We start from the raw sequence: 21,180 nt of genomic DNA on the forward strand, positions 1-21,180 counted from the left end.
AGTTATTTTACTGTACTGCACGTGTTTTTTTTTGTGCTTGTCAGGTTAACGATTCTCAGTCATTGGACGAAATGGGGAATAGAAATAGGGATGGATGTATTATGTCAATTATTAGCTGTTGAGGATGCTGCAGCAACCCACTCCAAGTGAAATTATCCAGGCAAAATTCATGCAGGAAACCTTTTTATAGTATCATTGGCGCATCTAGTTAATGGTGACTTCAAATTGTACATGGGTACCCCTCAACCTATCAATATACCTGAAATTTTTTCCATTATGTAATTCTCTGAATAAAACTAAATAGATTATTGTGTATTAGCAGGGTTGTCTTTTGTGCATTCTGCGTCCTAGACACAAAATTAATGGGAGATGCAAAAAGCTTTGTGGATGTCAACCCTCTGACGCACAACATTGCTAACCTACGTATGTGTGCAAGCCTCGAATTAAGTGGTCTCGCGTCGCACTTAACTGATCAAAATTAGCATTGTGCGCATTGAAAAGCAAAACGGTAAACCAGGTTTACCGCAAAGACGGTCATGAAGACTGAAGATGGTAGTGGCGTATATGACACAACCTGCTTACATCACTAAGCACTTGCTTGTTGTAACATGGACGTCTCCCTCCACCGAGTATAACGCCGTGTCACAGCACCTGAGAGACGAAGGTGAAGCGCTAATCTGTGAGGTTTTTGTTAGTCCACTTCACTAACAGAACGTCAAAGCAAATCTATTTGAATAGCACATGTCATACACAAGGCAACTCAATGATTAAAAGCATTTAAAAACAAAGAAATAAAAGAAAAAACAAAAACACTTTACAGTGCAAGAAATATGAAAAGAATAAAATACGGTAAAAAGCATGGGAAAAAGAGTTTTTAACCTAGGTTTAAAAACATTCACAATTGAGTCACCTCTATTGGCAACTTATTCCATTCGTGTGCAGCATAATATCTAAATGCTGCTTCACCATTTTTGCTTTTGACTGCGCTCCACTATTTGACCCTCGTCTGTCGATCCCAGAGCTCTACTGGGTTTATATTCCATGAGCATATCTTTCAGTATTCAGGACCTAAACCATTTAGTGATTTAGAAGACCTGTAGCAGAACTTTAGAATCTTTACTAAAGCTGAGTGCAAGCCAGTGTAAAGACTTTGGAGTTGGAGTTATATGCTCTGACCTCTATGTAACCCGAGCTGCAGCATTCTGAATGAGCTGCACCTGTTTAATGCTCTTTTGGGGCAGTCTAGTCAGAAGACCATTACAATAATCAAGTCAACTTGAGATCGAAGCATGGGTGAGCTTCCCCTGGTCTGCTTGACATGTGCAAGCCTTCATTCTGGATTTGTTCTCTAGATGGTCATAGACGGTTTTAGTAATTGAATTGATGTGACTGTAGAAAGTAAGGTCAGAATTTGTCAGAACACCAAGGTTTCAAACTTGGTCTTTTCTTTTTAAAGATAGTGAGTCCAAGTATTTATGAACAGCAGTCCTCTTTTCTTTATTGCCTAAAAACAATTATCTCAGTTTTGTTGTGGTTTCGTTGAATATGGTTTTGACTCATCCAGTTATTTATCTGATTTAGACAACAGCTCAGTTGAACTGTAGTCATTTGGAGACACTGCTAACTATAACTGTGTGTCATATGCATAGCTATGTTAGTCAAAACTAAAGTTCTGGAGGTGAAGCAAGAACCGCGATGAAGCAGAGGATTACTGGATCCGTATTCCTTGATAAGTGGCAGAAACTCTTTGCTTCAAGGCTGGGACTCATTGTTAGTGTCTCCCGGAACTCAGATAGTCCCAAGTCTAAAATGATCTATGTGTTAGAATAGTGATATAATGTCAAAACATTTTTGCATGTATTACCCATCAAATCAGTAATTAATTTTTGTAAAAAGTCACAGAGCTTGTCAAACCCCAAAAGGGGGATCAGTTGATTCTTATAAGAGAGTTGTTAGATCATTCATGTGTATCTGTGTAATACCTGAAATTTCTCATAAAGGTATAATGAATATATGGTCCCAATACTGGTTCAGACAGGACCACCATAGCCTGGCTCATGGTGTACCGAAAAGGCTGCAATTTACAAAGGCTTAATGCCTGGAATCTGTATTGCCCTACATGTAGATGTTATTTTATCATGCATGAATTTTGTCACAATACTGATATTTAAACATCTTTATAACTGATAAATTGGTTGCCACTGAGTAAATGAACACACCCGGCCACCATATGAGGACGAATGGTAATAATTAAGGGTTGCAGATGCAAATGTTGCCAACTGCAACCTCATTTGGCTACCCACATACTGCATAAATTATCCATATTTGTGCCTGGTTGCGTCAAACTTTGTGTATCAATTTAACATAATTTTATGCCACTTTATTTCCTGTTCTTTGTTTTGGAGTGAATGGCAAAATTTGACTAATTTGGCAAGATTGCCTCTTTTGGAACAGTGTGGCCAATTCCTTTATTTTTGCTGTTTTAATGTTTTTTAACATTTGGCTTTGACAGCATGAGACGAAATCAACACGTCATCTTTTATTTCCTGGTATGTATTCACATCTGGATCTGATACACAGTTTGGAAGATAGAAAGTTGGACCACAAGACTAAAGTTGCTTTTGATGCTATGTGTTCCTTATTACATTGATTTGTCTGTAAAGGCTTTATTATACTAGTAATGTGTAAAACAACATGAAAACTATCGAACTGTGTATGGGTGGTTTAAAAAAAAAAAAAAAACTGTGAAGCTTAAAAAAGATATAAAGAATAAAAATGCACTGGTGAGAAAATGATGAACCTTGACCAATGTGATGGAAAGTCTTAAGCTTTGGAAAGAAATTGTGCATGATCCCAAACATACCTGTACGGGAAATTCAGTGGGTGAAATGCTGGGCTTGCAAGATTTCTGGGCTCATCATTTTCAATGATGTGTCGAAAATTACAAATTAGCGCAAAATCCTACAGAAACATGTCTGTCAGTTGAAAGAAGGATGCCACCAAACTGATTGAAGATGATTTATCAATGCAGAAAGATTATGACTCGAAACACACTGCCCAATCAACAATGCAAAGTGGAGGATTTTTGTTTATTCTCAGGTAATTTTTGTAATATCTTGAGATTTAAACCTACAGAGAATTTCCAACTTTTTTTTTTTTTTTTTTTTTTTTGCCGTTGCTGTTCCAATATACTTTCTGACACCCCACCCCAAAAAAAATGTTTTACATGACCAATGTGATATTTTAGTTGCATAAACAGATAAAGATATGTATATACCTAAAAATAGTAAATGAACTATTGCTCCTTTTGCAAATTAGTCTTTTAAAGTCAAGTCAGATCTCGGACGCTAAGCGGGTTTGGCCCAGGTTAGTACTTGGATGGGAGACCGCGTGGGAATACCAGGTGCTATAAGCTTGTCTCCCTGGCTAAATGCAGAGGGGTTGTGTCAGGAAGGGCATCCACCGTAAAACTGTGCCAAACAAATATGCATTCATCTATGATGACACGCTGTGGCGACCTCTAAAGGGATGGGCCAAAAGGAAAAGAAGTCTTTTAAAGTCAAAACCAAATCATTTCACTGAAAACTAAAGGAATTACATTTTTGGAAGGGAGCATACAAAGGAATTGAGCATGCATGGCTACAACTTGTATTTTCTACATGAGCAGTCTAATTTTCATCAGAATATCTGCCAAAAGTAGGGATTTGCTGAGAACTAAATTTCATTTTCACAATGTCTTGTGTGACCACTCGTACCGGTCTGCTTGATTTGGACCTGACTTACTGTATTTAGCTAATACTCTGCTCTCCATGGTCCAAGTTTTGCAGACAGTTAACCTTGTCTGACAGTAGTGTTGCAAAGGGGTGACCTCGCGCACCTTTCCTCCGTGCTTTTGTTAGGGGGAAATACAGAGAGCAGAAATGCAAGGTATAATAGAGATGAGAGAAAAGGAGGAGGGGAACAGTGGGGGTGTGTGGAAGCCGGAGGTGGGGACCGGCAGCTCCGGACACCAGAGCCGCAGTGTGGCGTGCCGGTGCACATTTTAAAACCCAAACAAAACCTGCAGCATACTTGTTCTTGTTTTTTGCTCCACTCTGCTGCAGCCTTGCATACTCTCATCAATTACTTCTCCCTCTATTTCTGTCACTCCTCTACTACATGGCTACTATACGTCTGACTGAAGAGTTTCTCGTCAATGCAGCAGTGAGATGACTCAGACTGGGCAGCCTTTCCTCTGCCGCCATCCTGCCTCCCGTCTCCTCTCTCGCTGCAGAGTGAGCCAGCAGACTGCATCACCTAGAAGAGAGAAAATGAGCAAAACCCCCATAGAGTTTCTTCCCAGTCCTACTTTTCTTTTTCAATCTATGCATGCAAAGCTAACAAAAAAAAAAGGAAGGAAGGAAGCATGAAGTCAAACGTGATTCCAGCTGCAATAAGTGTGCTTTGGGAAGAGTTTGTAATGTTTGCCTTGTACATGCACACAGGTTGTCTGTGTACCGCTGCATGGAAATGAGGAGGGCTCAGTGGATCATCAACTTTAGTTGAAGAAGGATATGTGTGTGCGTCGGTGTGTGTTTGTGTGAACGTTGAGCCAGACAGTGCAGGCAGACAAGTGTCTCCACTGACTGCAGATGAGATGTTTACTGACACAGAGAGCATCAGCTGCATGTGCACGTACACTTCTTCTGCTGAACTACACCTAAACGACAACATTGGTGAGGCAAGACATTGCCTCATTTGTATCTGTAGATACTTGAAACAGTTGATGGTATCCTTGACAATGTAGTACACTGTTAGCATTGGTGATGCATTGTACAGGCAGCCAGCCAGTCAATCAATAGCTTAACATTTGTTCTTCTAGTCATCATATTTTTCTTAGCTATTCCTCAAACTTGAGCAGGAAAAACCTCACACTCTTTAGTTTCACAATTAATGGAAAAACACACCCTCAAATACCCAAGCCAACTTGCTCTAAGACGAACATCCCACATGCCTACTGCACATGTAGTGCATTTCTTTGAAACATCCATTTTCTGCAGCACTTATCCTCACTAGGGTCGCAAAAGTGCTGCAGCCTATCCTGGCTATCTTCGGGTTAGAGCCATGGTACACCCTGAACTGCTCACCAGCTAATCGCAGGGCACATATAAACAAACAACCATTTACTCAATTTGGAGTCTTCAGTAAAGTTACCACGCAGGTTTAGGGGATGTGGGAGGAAACCAGCGAACCTGGGAAAAACCCATGCAGACACGAAGAGAACATGGAAACTGCACACAGGCGGGGCTGTTCATTGAATCCCATTCCTCACAACTGTGAGGCAGATGTGCTAACCAGAAATATTTTCTCTACAAATACTTCATGCAAATTGTAACAAGTAAATGACATTCAAACGGAATGAAATTACATTAAACTGAAATGATGGATATTATAAGAAGCATGCATTGTCTACATAAGTCTTCTTTACTGACCCTGAAATACAAATTGTAGGTTGTAAGTGGGCTTAGCAATATTCCGCTAAGATGTTGTTACAAATGCACATAAACGAAAGAGAAATACAAAGTGTAGGTTGTGGGTAGGTTTACCAATGTTTGTTTAAGCTGTTGTTACAGATGCCACAGTTTATTATACTGTGCCAATTCACAAATGAGAGCTGTACTAACCTAGCCACTCCCAGCTCTCCCAATGCTGACTGTCAATCACATGCATGACAAGACTGCTGCGAGAGGCAAAATGTCATCCTAACCCCAATTTGGTTGCATGGACTAACTACTATTGCATGTTTAGAGGTGACATTAATTACTTGTTTTCTCAATGTAGGAAACTACGGTGGAAAATTAAAAAAAAAAAAAAAAAAGTGAATTATTTTTCCACTAAAGTAGCCAAGTAATGTACATTTTTAGCCACATTAAATGTGGAGATAGAGAAATTGGCAAATGCTGAACTCCAACTATGTGATGCTCAATTGTACTTCAAGGAAAAAAGAAGCAGCATGACAAGTAATGACAAAGCCCAGTTTGACATTTACTGAGGATTTTTACCTTCTACATTAACTTGATTAGGAACTTCAGGTTACATTTTTTTCAGATTCAAGAGGATGTTTCACTTATCAGAATCAGAAATTCTTTTGCCAAAAGATGTTAAAAAGCCCCCATTGTAGAACAATGGACACTCAATTGACTGAGACTAATTTTGAGAGATAAAGACATTGCGAAGCACAGCCACTGAGCAATAAAAAGTTTTTAGTAATCTGGCAATGACAATGTTTTTTTGTTTTTTTTTTTGAGGGGGGACACAATTGTGGGGGAAAAAATGCAGTCGTCAAGCAATTAGAGCAGTTGAATGCCTAATAGAACAATAGTCCAGTGCAGTGACCATTGTGCAAGAGGTGCCAACAATTCAAGAGATGTATGGAATTTAAAGTGGCAAGGAAAAAATGTTGTGAATCAGTGTTGCAGATGCTCCTCAGATGTGCACATGCTTGCAGCGGCGTAAGACCACTATAGTGAGTGCATAAGTAATGTAAAATATATTAGAACAATAACTAGCCCAGCATAAATGTTATTTAGAAAAAGCCCTTTTGCAACAATCTACTCTAGATATGTCATAGGGTTAGGATTCACAGTTACAAGAAACCCATTTGTATGTACGGTGGCTTTTTTTTTTTCCCTTCCTCAGTGTTTGCTTTTATTTTTTTGGGTGCTTATATAGTTATCATAGATACCATCACTCTCATAAAGAAAGGAATGCATTTTGGCACCTGAGAGGGAATGTACATTTGATCCATTTATTTGTCTTTTGAATCAGTGGATTCCTCTGAGTACACCATTGTCATCGAATAGCAAATACACATGTCAACAAATATATGGTAATTTTAACCATTTAACCGAATTTGGGTTTTTTTGCCTTTCAGGGAAAGGAATTGCGAGAGATTCTCCTCACACGTTACTTTGGAAATCAAAGAGTTATCTCCAAGTCAGAGATTGGGGGTGGAAGCAGCTCACCTGCTTCTTTTGCCAAGCCAACATTTGGAGGTACTTTGTAAAAACTGCAAAGTGAATTCAAAAAGGAGACCAAAAACTTTTTGTAATAGACCATCGATGTACAAGTTTCTGTTCAGTTGTTTGTACTGTCCAGGTGTTCCAATGTTTTTGTCAATACTGTGTTATTTAGTCAAGTGTATCTGTTAACATGAATGTAATGTATGATTGATCTGTGCAGGGGGTTCTCTCACAGCGGACTTTGAAAAGCCACTCAGTAGTATCATGGAGATCCAGTGTCAGCTGGACATTGTTGGAGCGTCTGAGCTAGTCATCGACCTCATTGTCAACACTAAGAATGACCAGGTTTTTGAGGAGAGCGTCTTGTTGGGGATTGCCCTTCTCCAAGGTGGAAATACACAGATACAAGTAAGTGGCGTAGACTTGCTAAACATTCGTTCCTACAAGACTGACAAATAAACTGGTGTTATGAAAGTCTATGTGTCTTTCCTAGGACTCCTTCTATAACCAACTGTACAAGCAGAAGAAGTCAGAAAGGTTCTTTAAGGTTTTCTATGACCGGATGCGTTTGGCGCAGCAGGAGATCCGTGCAACCGTGTCGGTCAACATGTTCGAGCTCAACAGCAGAAAAAGGGATGACGACACCGACTTTAGTGGTGTCGGATTCAGAAAAGGTACAGGCAAGCAATGAAACATTTGAAAGTGTTTGCATGTTCTCAACAAATGTTATATCCGTGTGTATTCAGGAGAAAGGTAATAAAGTAAGAGTGGATGGGCTGCAGTATCTGGAAAGCTTCAGGCTCCCTAGGGGGAAAAAAAAAAAAAAAACCCTCCAGACTTAAAATCCCCATGTGTGGGCCTAAAACTCAGTTGGTAACAATGGTGGATAAAACTAAATGTTGCATTTCTGACTTCTCTGAAGAATGTTATCAGTCTGTGGCATCACATGTCAGAAACCACCTGACTTCCGACCCAGCCTATCAAAGGGCCTTTGTATCACGACTGTGTGCTTTCGTGTTGGAGCACCCACGTCAATAGCGTCTTTTATTCACCAAAGAAATTAATCTTTTCTCATGCCTTGAATATGAGTTGTTTCCACGATTGATCATTGTTTTGAATATTTCAAATGCATCCTTCCATTAGCAAAGGCTCAATTGTTCCAAAATACCCTTCTGCCCCCCATTGAAACACATTACATTTTCATCCATGCTGCAAGGGAAAGACTCAAGACTTCATATGAGGGAGGACATGCGAGGGCAACTTAAAGAGGCTTCGTCTGTGACCTCTAAGGCTTTCTGTGCTTTCCGAAAAGAGCTGGATCCTGATCTTGAAGCCTTGTGCCACAACACTGAGGTGAAAGGGGCTGAAGAAGCTTTAGAGGAAACTCGCATGAGCCAGGCCATCACTATTATGAAACCCATCTTACGCTTCCTTCAACTGCTCTGTGAGAACCACAATTGTGATTTGCAGGTACTCGTGTTTTTTTTTCCCCCTCCATTATTTTGAACTAGACTTGAATTGTTGAATTGACCTATGTTTAAATTTTTTCCTTTCTCCTCTGTATGCAGAACTTTTTGCGCTCACAAAACAACAAGACCAACTACAATTTAGTATGTGAGACTCTTCAGTTCCTGGACTGCATTTGTGGGAGCACCACAGGAGGTCTTGGACTGCTTGGCCTTTATATAAATGAGAGCAATGTTGACCTGGTTCGTCAAACATTGGAAACGATCACGGAGTACTGCCAGGGCCCCTGCCATGAAAACCAGGTGATTTTCAACAGAGGTCTTATGTAGGCTCCCTCTAGTGGTACATGGAAGAATCACTGGCTGAGTCCAGTTCAGTTGTATTTTACTTTTTTACTGGATTATTCATTTAAGATTTAAAAAAAAAATAGATTTTACAACTTTTATGTAGATATTTTTTCAACTTTTATATACAACCTATTTGAATTTAATTATGAGAATCTTTCCCCCTTTATTTAGGCAGTAATATTACTGTAGTTTACAATTAGATTAAGTACAATCTTTAGAAATAAAATGCTTGTCTCATTTTTGATGAACACTTTGGCCTACTACACTATTACTGTTTCAAAATGTTGGTCAAGATGGTAGTAATTTGAGAGGTAGGGACATTTTTAGGTGGTACTTGGTGTATAAAATTGGTTTAGAGTTGCTTGACTTCATTTGTTTTTCTAAGCAAGTTATCCATTTTAGATTTGTAAATATTTACATGGTGTGACAGTAAACAAACAACAACCCAAAATAAATGTGAATTATCTTAATTGTATCATTAGAAATTATATACAGATGATCAGCCATCCCAACATGCGTATCAATTCCCAGACGCAATGCAAATATGGGCTGTATACATCATAAGGGCTCGATCTAAAATAATAGTTTACCATCCCCTCGATTGGGTTTAATCCATTGAGACACGGAGATGCTGTTACAAATGACAGAAAACACGTTTTCTAATCAGTGCCGAGCCTTATTGTTTATTTCTTACTTCTCCAGACCTGTATAGCCAGACATGAGTCAAATGGTATTGACATCATTATAGCACTTATTGTGAACCCCATCAACCCCCTGGGGAAGAATCGCATGGACCTGGTGCTGGAGCTGAAGGTGAGATTACACAAAATATTACTGACATTAGCCAATACAGAAAACTAATTGAGCTTATACAGCCTTCTTATTTACTGTATATTTGCTGAGTTTAGTGCATATTCACGTTGAGTGATTGGATTGGAATCAAGACTGAGTATCTGGGCGTATTACAAATATTTTCTAGAATAATGCATCCAAGCTCCTGTTGGCCATCATGGAGAGCCGCCATGACAGTGAGAACGCGGAGAAAATTCTTTTCAAAATGAGACCTGTTGAGCTTGTAAGTGTCCACCCTGTGCGTGTGTGTAAACTGCATAATGGTGGATGCCATCTTGAAATCAGACCAATTGTTGTGCCTCAGGTGGACGTCATGAAAGAGGCCTACGCCCAGGCTTTGGAAAGTGAAGACGATGAGGACACTGCTCTCGACCACATCAAGCCACTGGATGTTGGTCATAACATTTATATACTGGCCCACCAGGTTAGTCACTAGCTGTGTGACGATGGGTGCTGATGTGTGTGTATATTTTTTTCATGTGTTCTGTGTGGATTTCAAGTGAAATTTGAGTGTGTCCAGATATATTAGTATGTATTTGCTGATCAACCTTTTCAAAAGCTGTTTTTGTGCGTTGTTTGTTTGAATGTTATCTTGTCTGCTGTTAAATAGAGGAAGCAGGCTGTGTCAAGCAGGCCTTAAAAGTGTCAGACAGTTTTTGAGCCTACCGAGCTGTCTTAGCTAATTATAACAGAAAAACGTGTTTTTTTTTTTTTTTTAAACTTCTTAGCCCTTTGTGGGTCACTGATGATTTAGTGCTCCACTCTCTTGACATCTGTGAAGAAAGTCTGAGTTCAGTTCCGACTCAGTGATTGTGTGAATGCCCCTCTGAGCAGTTGTCTGTTTCTCTATGTATCCGCTGATTGGGGAGTGGTCCATGGTATAGTCTGCTATCTGTCTGAAGTCTGCTAGAATAGGCTTCAGCTTCTTGCAATCATGCGCTGGATATGCGACATGTAAAATTGGTGAATGAATGGGACATTTGAAATCAGGTGTCCACTTTAATATATTCTTTACCAATTGCCACAATTATTAAAATAAGTCAACAAAAGTAACTGTGAAGGTAAAAAAAAAATCCACTTTTTTTTTGTACATGGCATTGGTTTTGACTCTCGCAGTTGAACGGTTCTTACAATACATAGTATTTGCCCTCAATTTTAGGGTGATACACAAACATTACAATTCACGGAATCCTTTAAATGCATTAAAGTGCAACTTGTATGGTCCTGTTTGAGGGCTTGTAGTTCTCAGTCACTAATGGACACCATTTCATTGCTATTCATCTTGAAACCAATTTCATTTTTTCCTTCTTCTTCCCAGCTGGCTCGCCATAACAAGATGCTGCAGCAGAGTCTGCGGCCAGGGTCGAGTTTGGTGACTGGATCAAGCTTGGACCCTGACAATGAAAAGGATGATGCCCTCCAATACTATGCCAATCACACAGCTCAGATTGAGGTAAGAAGTTGGTGTTATTATGTACAGTTTTCTTCTCTGAATGTACTAAATTGAATGATAAAAGTCATTGCATTTGCCAGATTGTACGTCACGACCGTACCATGGAGCAAATTGTATTTCCAGTCCCCAACATCTGTGAGTACCTCACCCAGGAGTCGAAAATGCGGGTGTTCACCACTACTGAGCGAGATGACCAGGGCAGCAAGGTTAATGACTTCTTTCAGCAGTTTGACAACCTCTACAATGAGATGAGTTGGCAGAAAAAAATCCGAAGTGAGTCCTTGCATTTTGCAATTTGACAAACTGCAAAAATACCTCTGCTGACTAACTGACTGACTAACAAATATCAATCAAACTATACCCTTTGCATTTTGCTTCCCTTTTTTATGTAGAAAATAAGGCATTGTTCTGGTTTTCACGCCATATCACTCATTGGGGGAGTATCTCCTTCTACCTGGCATGCCTGCTCAACATCTGTGTGGCTGTATTCTACCCATTTGGAGATGATGGAGATGAAGGTGAGGAAGTGATATCTGCTATGTACAAACCCAATTCCAATGAGGGTGGGGAGGGCTGAGGAGGGTGTTGAGTCATGCTGTGTCTGGTGACTACCTAATCTCCAGGAGGGATTAGAAGGTAATGAGGTAATAAGGTTGTATAATGTGGTTGGGAAAACTGTAGTAAGGTACAGCACAGTCAAAACGTGGGTGTCAAAGGTGAAGAACACGAGGCATGACCTCTGTGATATGGAAAGGAGCCGCAGACCATCTTTAGCCGTTAATCCTGGGAATGGTGATCAGAGATCGTAGTCGCCATTGATGACTTGAAAATGTTTAGTGGTGTTTCACCTTCCAAAGCAAGAAATTCAGTCAAAGATCTCTGCTTCTCACGGGCATCCAACCATGATCTCATTCCCAAAATGGCTGATGTCAGGGCTTAGACCATTTATAAATCCTTTATTAGTAGGTTAAATCAAATTGGGCTCATTACTCCTCCCCCCCTCATAGTTCAGATTTTTTTTTTCCCCCCAGTATTATTAATTGGTGCACATACATGACACCGTCCAAGTTATGGTTCAATATCCAAAGAGTTTCCAGATCCCATTAAATGTTTTTGAGACATTACGTAATTTCCTAACAATGTTTGGAGGTGTAATTGTGTTATGTTAAGTTAAAACCTTTAACTCTTACTAATGAATCGACAAAAGGCTACCACTGATGGTTTTTCATTTCACAATTTCCTTCTTTCCTCAGGGACCTTATCCCGCTTCCATTGTCTCCTGCTGTGGGCAGCGTTGGGGGCTTCCATTGCTTTATTTCCAGTCCTCCCTAAACCATGTGGCACTGTGTTTTTCATGGTCTTCCTCATTCTGCGTGCCATTTACACCATGGGCCTCGGTCCTGCCTTGTTACTACTGGGTACAGTCAATGTAAGTGGCTGAAGATTTAAATGCCCTGTCCGTTTTAGTTTCTGAATGTGTTTCTTGTACCCTTTTACAGTTGTTCAACAAATTAGTTTTTTTGGTGAGTTTTGTGGGCAACCAGGGGACGTTCACCCGTGGTTACAAAGCTGTCGTTATGGACATGCTATTCATCTACCATCTGGGCTATGCAATCATCTGTGTTTTGGGTCTCTTTGTGCACGAGTTCTTTTACAGCTTTCTGGTAAGACTCTGCAGTGGACTGGCCAAACACAATGAAGATGTAATGGACCAATAAATACATTGTTGATAACTCTGTGATCTTCCCACACAGCTCTTTGACTTAGTAATCAGAGAGGAAACGCTGCTGAACGTTATAAAGAGTGTGACAAGGAATGGACGCTCCATTATTCTGACTGCAGTTCTGGCCATCTTTCTTGTTTACTTCTTCTCCATCATCGGCTTCCTCTTCCTCAAAGATGATTTCCGCATGGAGGTGGACCGTCTCCCTGCACCAGGTCAGAATTTTATCCATCATCACCATGTTAAGGATTCTGAAATCAATATTACTTGTGGTGATTTTTATTTTATTTTTGTTTCCTGGAAGGCGATCGTGACCTCAGAGGTCATTTGTCTGATTTTCCCTCCCAACAGGCAACCTCTGTAATGAGGCACTTTCCTATTACCATAATTTATCATACATAATGTGATCTTGAGTGTAATGTGAAGGTACAAAGTAATTGAGTGCTCCCACTTAGGCACAAAGTATTTGAGTACTCCCCTCTGCCTCTGCAAGGTGAAATTAATCACGTTGTTGGTTAATAGTTGATGTATATGTACACTGGGCATTGTATATTTATTTATTTTATTTATTGGCCATTGTTTTGTTGCAAGTCCAGCGATGCTAGCAGGCAGCTGGCAGCTTGTGGAGCAAGCAACAGGAGCTTTCTTCCACTTACACTATGCTCTTGTTAAAAGACATTTAATGGTTAAGTTTTGAGCTGCTCTGGTTAGAGGAACCTGATTGTTTTGTTGAACCACTTTTAAGAACAATTGCTGAACAATTTGAGGATTGTCTGGCTCAATGGTAAAAATAAGGACTCGCAATGATGAAAAGGACATAAAGTAAAATCTTCTTTTAATGTCAGTGTGAGTGAAATAAGTGCCATGTGTATTTATACGTTGTTACCAGGCATTAGGCATTCAATATAAAAAATAAATAAATAAATGAAGCTTGAAAATGAACAGTACGTTCGCAGATGTGTATTTTGAAAACGCTGCAGAGTGTGGGTGTGTTAATGAGCTGTGGCTGTGAGCGTTTCACGGTCAGGAGAGACAACCAGCAGGCACATGTGCACCTGTTGCATAACTTGGTAGCCACGCCATCCTGTGTACTGCTGAACAGTGCCCAGACGCACGCACACACGGCAGAGCAGTGGCGTGTTATGTAAGCCGTGGCGCTCGTGGTTCCGTGGTTGTTGGCTCAGTTGGGAGCTGAGGTGCAAAACTCCAGCAAACCTGTGGAGAATACTGTCGGGAGTCCAAACAGTTACCACCCCACTGCTCTGACCACTGCACCCCGCTACCAGCTCATATGTTGTCTCTTTGCTAAAATTGATCCCTTGCTTTGAGATGATTACACAGATAGAACTTCTTAGCTGCTCAAAACCTTTACTGCTGGGCAATTGATTCGTTAATTTTTTTCAAGCAACACTTCGACATTCGCTCACCCTGCAGCTGTTGGGTCAGTTTACATAATAATCATCTCTCCTGCTGATTATCAGCACTGATTAGGGAGAGGGAAAATTTAAAAGCCATTTCAGTTATTAAAAGAACATTTTTCTTGGGATCAGTTCTCAATGCCCCTCATGCTGGGTCCTCTCCCAGCTGACTTGCTGAGAGCAGTCTGGACTGGTTGCCTGTCAATCACAGGGCTTGCACATAGAGACCGGCATTCACACTCACGTTCACACCTAGAGGAGTTTAGTGGTCGATGAATCTACCATGCAGTACAACACTTTTGAACTGTGGGAGGAAGCACTGGAGAAAAAAAACACGTCAAGCCCACAAAGAACATATGACCGCAACAGTGGGAGGCCAAAGTTGACACTGCCAGTGTGCTTAACAATCACTCATAAGTGCACGTATTTAACCCATTTTCTCATTTGTAGGAAATGGACATTTATTCAGTAGACCAATGATGGAAGATTCATGTACCAAAGAGAAATGCCCCGTTTCCTCCAAAATTGCCACTGGTAAGTTTTCTTTTGTTGTCGGTCTTGTTTTGACACGTTCACAAACTCCCTTCAATATCTTACAAAGAAAGTCTGTGTGGTTCAGCTGAGGCCTAAGCCTGTAGATTTTCACCAAAACAGTACTGTAGTTAACTAATGGACATCAGCGACATTGAGCGCGTACATTCTCTCTTGCGCTGTCACACGCACAAACATTGACACAAAAAAACCTGATGAGGCAAAGGAGATGACTCATCTACATGGCTCACCTGCATTAAGTCTACATGCACTCCCATCGTCACCTGATCCACATCCTCTGCAATCATTGCTCAAACAAAATCAACATTTAAAGGTTAAATCGTAAATGACATTTTCCTCCTTGTAAAACAACACTTTTGTGTTTATTTCCGATCCAATGTGGGCGCTCATTTGATCTTCGCCATTAGAAGCTATTCCTGTGGTAAGCCTTTCATAATCAAGTCATGAGTTATCTGAGGTATGAATCTGATCATCAACATTAAAGGAGACATTATTGTGCTTTTTTTTCCCCCCACATGATTTAAGACAGGTGTCTGAGTAATGTGTGATGACACAAAAAAACCCAAGGAACAAAAATTATCAACACTTTATACAGCCTGTAGTTGTCTTTCTGAAAATAGCCCTTTTTAAGGGGCCGCTTACTAAATCATGCAAGTGAGCCGTCCCTCATCCCGCCCCAAGCGCTGCTGCGCCAATAACGTATGGATTTTGTTACCATGAGGACCAGAGCTGGAACCTGATCTTGTGACTAGAGAAGCTTCCATACTTATTTTTCTCCAGCTCACTTTCACTAAACTGTGTGTATGTGGCATGTCCCTCAATATAACTTACCCTTACTCCAGAGCCGGTGCTTAAAAGTTGCTCAGTAGTTCTTCGCCCAACGTAATTGCTTCATGGTCAGATAAATGCTATTTGGGGGCAGTTATCATATACATTAGAAACACAGCAATGTAACAGGTCGGGTGTAAGTTTAAAACTGCTCCTTTACAGTCAGTTTTTCGGAAATGGGCAGAAACCCCAAAATTTACTCGATTGTTTCATTTCAAAAGGTAAGTCTATTTTTTTTTCTGCATATAAACCTTTTATCTGCACATATTCTCTGGTAATGACATCTGACACACCCACCATGCGGAACCAGCTCATTTGTGCACCACAGCCCACGAGACATAATTTATTGAATTCTGAAGCTCACTGGAAATCCTGGTGTGTGGCCATTTTAACTTATTATGAGATGTGAATGCCATAGAAGTTCATTTGGAAAGTAAAATATGTCAAACTTTAAGCGGTGAATTAACTTCTGGAGCTGATACAGAGGTTTGTCATCGCCGGTGAGACTTGTCCTCTGTTGATGTCCATTGAGAATTATCAAATTAAAATAAATGATTCCAAATCAAAGTCACCGTCACACCACTATGATGACTGCAGTTCTTTTCAGCGATGCTTTCAGAAAAAGACGTTTGAAACTGAAGTCTTCTCACAAATGAAAAGCGCCCCTGATGGCAGTGTTTTTGTACCAGCCATTTATCCATTTTCCAAAGCCCTTATCCTCACAAGGGTCACTGAAGTGACTAACTTCTGGCAAAAGGTGGACTACACCCTGAACCTTGTCATTGTTCGGGCATTGCCATAATGTGGTAGGAATAGATTATGCCCGGTGAGTGTATACCAATCAATCCAACTTTATTTATACGGCGCTTTTTGTACGCAAACACAAAGTGCTTTCCATGGATTATAATTAACCCCACATGTCCACAAGAACACACACAGACACACATACATAAAGGTTAGAAATACTACTGTTATGAGCTAAAAACCTGACGCTGAGTCCAGACCATCCCAGTGAGGAAACACCATATGGTATGTTGTGTCCAGCACCATCAGCACGATTCAGCCAATGGCGTGCCATCACTGGGCTGTCACAACAGTTAATCGAATTAAAACTTCCAGTTGGATGTTTCAGCTTCACATGTTCCTGTACTTACTACAGCCTCTGGACTGCCAAAGAGAAAATGTGCTTTAAGTCAGCAGAAGACTGCGCACACGGCTAGATTTCACAGAGAACTGCCACATTTTACCCAGAGAACGTAATGTAGCTGACACAATGGTGCGTAAATGGCAATTTGGAGTTGATAGAGGAATACACGCAGCCAGAAAATCGCAATGCATGTCTTGCATGCATGACTTCAGCACACGAGAGACCAGGGTCCTGCATAAATAACATGAAACAATTGTCCTCTATTTTCCTCTGTTGTACTCTCTGCTTACTTGTGTGTTATAGATGAACACGAGGGAACAGAGAGGGTGTGTGACACTCTGCTCATGTGTATTATCACCGTGTTGAACCAAGGACTACGCAATGGCGGTGGTGTCGGTGATATCCTGAGAAGACCCTCTAAAGAGGTCAGATAAGGACAGATTTGTACTGTACATAGATGACATTTCTGTTTCATAGTCTGTCTGTGTTGCATTTTTTTCCTCTCTATTTTGCATGTCATTGGCCTATCTAGGAACCACTGTTTGCGGCTCGCGTGGTTTACGACTTGCTGTTCTTCTTCGTCGTCATCATCATTGTTCTCAACCTCATTTTTGGCGTTATCATCGACACCTTTGCTGACTTAAGGAGTGAGAAACAAAGGAAAGAGGAAATCCTGAAAACCACCTGTTTCATCTGTGGTGTGTACACCTCTGGTTCAGAAGTCCTTCATATAGCGTGAGGGAGTACACTTTGCTTGGAAGAAAGCGTAAGAATGAGACAATATCTTTCAGGTTTGGAAAGGGACAAATTTGACAACAAGACAGTATCGTTTGAAGAGCACATCAAGTCTGAGCACAACATGTGGCATTACCTTTACTTCTTGGTTCTGGTGAGAGTGAAGGATCCCACTGAATACACTGGTCCAGAAAGCTATGTTGCCCAGATGATAGCGGTGAGTATTACGTTCACACACAAAAATCATTGGAACTACTTTCAAATACAGCACACGCCCTAACAACTACATTATCTGCGTTTCTGACCTCTACAAATAGTGAAGGTGAGCGTGGGCCGGCATAATGCATTACATTTTAATGCAAATACAAGATTTTTAATCCCCAGGTCCTCAGCAGAAAAAATCATGAAGTCCTCTAAAAGAGTCTTGTTGACTGTTGTGGTGAGATTGGATTTAAGACAGCAGAGTTTACCAACACCTCCACTGGACATTCTACCCCAAATCTTGACTGATTATTTCACAGTGCAGGTAGCTTGGCGTCTGTTCTTCACCTGTCTTCCTCCGAACCCTTGGACCTTGATTCCAGAATGAAAGGTACACTTTACTTTCATCGGAAAAGAGGACCTCGAGCCACTGACAAACCGTCATTCCTTCTTCTTCTCCTTGGCCCAGTTGAGACGCTTCCTATGTTGGGTCATTGTCAGAACTGGCTTGACCCCTGGAACCTGATTGCAATTATCACACCCATGTCTCAGTTACATCTGAATGGGGTGGTTTTTGAAGCCGTGAGCATTAAAATCTTTCTGGAGCGCTCCTAGATTCTTGACTCTTCTCTGATAATCCTCTGAAATCCACGGTCATCTCTTTTGCTGGTGCATCTTCTCCTGAAACATTTCATCTTTCCACTTGACTCTCCATTGTTATGTATAGAAACCGCACTCTGAACAGCCAGGCGTCCTTAGATATAAACTTTTGTGGCTTACCCATTTATGGATTTTATCGATGGCTTCTGGGCAGTTGTCAAGTCTGTAGTCTTCCCCATGTTGAACCCAACTGAGACAATTGAACCAAATTGAAGGAATTTAATGACACCTTGGGGAACATGCAGGTGATTTGAGTTTGGTGGATGATTACTGTACGACAGTTTCAAACATTTATAGACTGCAAACATTGAGCTGATTTCTCCACAGCGTTACAATTTTTTTTAATTCCTAATTTTGTGGATTTTATGAGCTGGAAACCCAAAATATGTAAAAATTAAACTTTACACCGATTTGATCGGCCTGATCGGGTCAGCCAATACTCAGTATTTTTTTGCTGACCAGTTTTGTTTGATTCATAATTCGCCGATCCGATCAGTGGCATCATTGATCAGCTCCTCAAAAGACATTTACGCCTGTTGTGCACAGTATATATGAATCCAAAAGCTACTCTCTTTTTATGTAGTCTTTTTGTGTCTTTTGACATAGAATTGTAAATATCTGACCGGCAATAAAGTTATTTAAAAAAAAAAAAAAAGTCAGCTGCATGGAAGTGATAAGATACCTGAGACACAACACATAATTGTGCGGATTAGACTACGAGACAAATTTGCTCTTTCAGATTGCTAGGATATTTAAAATTGCAATTGTTCCTAACTGTTGTATGAGCGCATCATATGGTAGCTTTCATGCATGGTAAAACACACACTATCATGCATACTAACAATGTGACCAGTGTGTAAGGTTGTACTTCATTGGATTAATGGCACGACAATATGGCAGTTGAAACCTGGTGTGCACATAAGGCATGCATTGTATTGTAAGGTGCTCCGGCGATTCAGGTGAAAATTTAAGACTTTTAAATGCACCTTATGGTTGTGAAAATACGGTTCATTATGGGGGAAGAAAAAAAAACTTTGAGAGCAAAATCCATGAGTATGTGGGGCCGTGAATGGCAAACTGCGAATGGGCAAGGGCAGACTGTATACAGTGAATGGACAGTTCATTTAAATTGACTCATTCCTCCATCTTGTCATTGGGTTGGTGATCTATAATTTTTTTTAATTCACTGATCGGTGATCAGCCCCAAAAATCCAGATCATGTAAAACCTTTTGAAAATAAACGAATATTTATAAATTGTGGGCCTTGAATTTATAATCTGAAAGGTTTTCAATGGGATTATGGAAAAAAACCTTCCCATGATATAATTTTTTTTTTTGGAAAGGATCTTGGTGTGTGTGTGTGTGTGTGTGTGTGTGTTGTGTGTGTGTGTGTGTGGTGTGTGTGTGTGTGTTGTGTGTGTGTGTGTGTGTGTGTGTGTGTGTGTGTGTGTGTGTGGTGTGTGTGTGTGTGTGTGTTTGTGCATTCTTTTTTCCCCCCAATAAAATGAAAAAATGTGGGGGTGGGGTGAATAAGCAAATAGGTGAATCCACAGATGATACACCCAGAGTATGCAGTGTCTACTGTATGTAGCCTATATAAAGATGGCCTTTTCCATCCTTGCATGGTCTGAAAAGCCTGCACGTGCCTTTTGTTCTGTGTTCCAGGAATAGGAAACTCATTTGTCACACCCTATTTCATTTTTTTAAGTGCGTATGCTTTGTGCACTGCCTTCATTAGCAAGATAAAGTATGAGGTGTTGTTGACATGTCTACCTCTTCTGCAGAGCCACAATACAAGCAGAGACTGAACCTGCACGTTTGTGGTTCCTTCTGCTTTTATGTTGCTGAAGAGAGATGCATGGTGTTTTTACGCCACTGAGTTAGCCCGCTGCGGTAGATTATTGTTAAATAATAATTAAAGACAGTCCAGCTCTATTAGCATCAATGCACCAACCTGCAACAATGACAGCGAGGAACATGAAGGAGAGGTGATAGTCGGTTAATGAATTCAAATAAAGGTCGAACCACAATGGCACATTTGGGATTAACTTTTGCTGGGGCAAAGGAACGGTCAAATGATGAGGAATTTGTATGACAAACACATGACACACTAAAGTTTCAGATACATCAGTAGGGCTTGCTACATGTACTCAAAAATGTTTTAGAGTGATGAGTAGGTACAATACATTCATCCATTTATCTTATCACGGTTGTGCTCTCTGGGGTCAGAGGGTCAGACCATGAGCCCTATACTGGCTGACTTTTTGCGAGATGCAGGTGACACACAGGACTGGTCACAGGACAATCACAGAGCATGTACACTATAGACGGTAAAAAACACGCATCTAAGAGGAGTAATGTAAAATATTTGATGGCTTATTCCGTACTGTCCACTCTAAACCACACCAACCCAGCCTTTCAGATTCAACTTGATTTAAAAGAAAAGTACAGTACATGCAGTGCATTTGTTGTATGTACAGTATGTTGTATAATATTTAAATGTTTAGGTACATTCTATAAGCGAGGGTTCACCATGAATCTGTTGACTCACTACAACTTTGACTCCAAGTCTTACCCAATACTGATAAAGAATTCAGCACCTGCATGCATTGAAATGAGTGCATTTGGTTTAGTTTGTGTGTGTGTGTGTGTGGTGTGTGTGTGTGTGTGTGTGTGTGTGTGTGTGTGCGTGCGTGCGTGTATGTATACGTACATCCATAGAGTACGTTTGTGTGCTGGTGTTTGTGTGTAAAGGGACAGAAGCTTCAGGCCTAGCAGAAACCGCATCAGCCTAGT

At 40.6% G+C, this 21,180-nt stretch overlaps 1 protein-coding gene across 4 annotated transcripts in view; it reads left to right on the top strand.

Annotated features, from left to right (window-relative positions):
- itpr2 (inositol 1,4,5-trisphosphate receptor, type 2) overlaps positions 1–21,180 on the top strand; it is an 88,505-nt gene that overhangs the window by 56,263 nt on the left and 11,062 nt on the right. For 3 of the 4 annotated variants that reach the window (XM_061821676.1, XM_061821678.1, XM_061821679.1), the window contains 18 exons: positions 6,914–7,034; positions 7,222–7,409; positions 7,495–7,675; positions 8,218–8,471; positions 8,570–8,770; positions 9,518–9,628; positions 9,795–9,890; positions 9,972–10,091; positions 10,986–11,120; positions 11,201–11,393; positions 11,513–11,638; positions 12,374–12,549; positions 12,620–12,784; positions 12,875–13,058; positions 14,712–14,795; positions 17,092–17,213; positions 17,321–17,486; positions 17,580–17,740. In XM_061821676.1, coding sequence (XP_061677660.1) covers positions 6,914–7,034; positions 7,222–7,409; positions 7,495–7,675; positions 8,218–8,471; positions 8,570–8,770; positions 9,518–9,628; positions 9,795–9,890; positions 9,972–10,091; positions 10,986–11,120; positions 11,201–11,393; positions 11,513–11,638; positions 12,374–12,549; positions 12,620–12,784; positions 12,875–13,058; positions 14,712–14,795; positions 17,092–17,213; positions 17,321–17,486; positions 17,580–17,740 — 2,784 coding nt within the window. The remainder of the gene's footprint in view (positions 1–6,913; positions 7,035–7,221; positions 7,410–7,494; positions 7,676–8,217; positions 8,472–8,569; positions 8,771–9,517; positions 9,629–9,794; positions 9,891–9,971; positions 10,092–10,985; positions 11,121–11,200; positions 11,394–11,512; positions 11,639–12,373; positions 12,550–12,619; positions 12,785–12,874; positions 13,059–14,711; positions 14,796–17,091; positions 17,214–17,320; positions 17,487–17,579; positions 17,741–21,180) is intronic. The other variant, XM_061821677.1, reaches the window with a different exon arrangement.

This window comes from Syngnathoides biaculeatus, chromosome 6 (assembly GCF_019802595.1).
Source record: "Syngnathoides biaculeatus isolate LvHL_M chromosome 6, ASM1980259v1, whole genome shotgun sequence".
Classification (NCBI taxonomy): domain Eukaryota; kingdom Metazoa; phylum Chordata; class Actinopteri; order Syngnathiformes; family Syngnathidae; genus Syngnathoides; species Syngnathoides biaculeatus.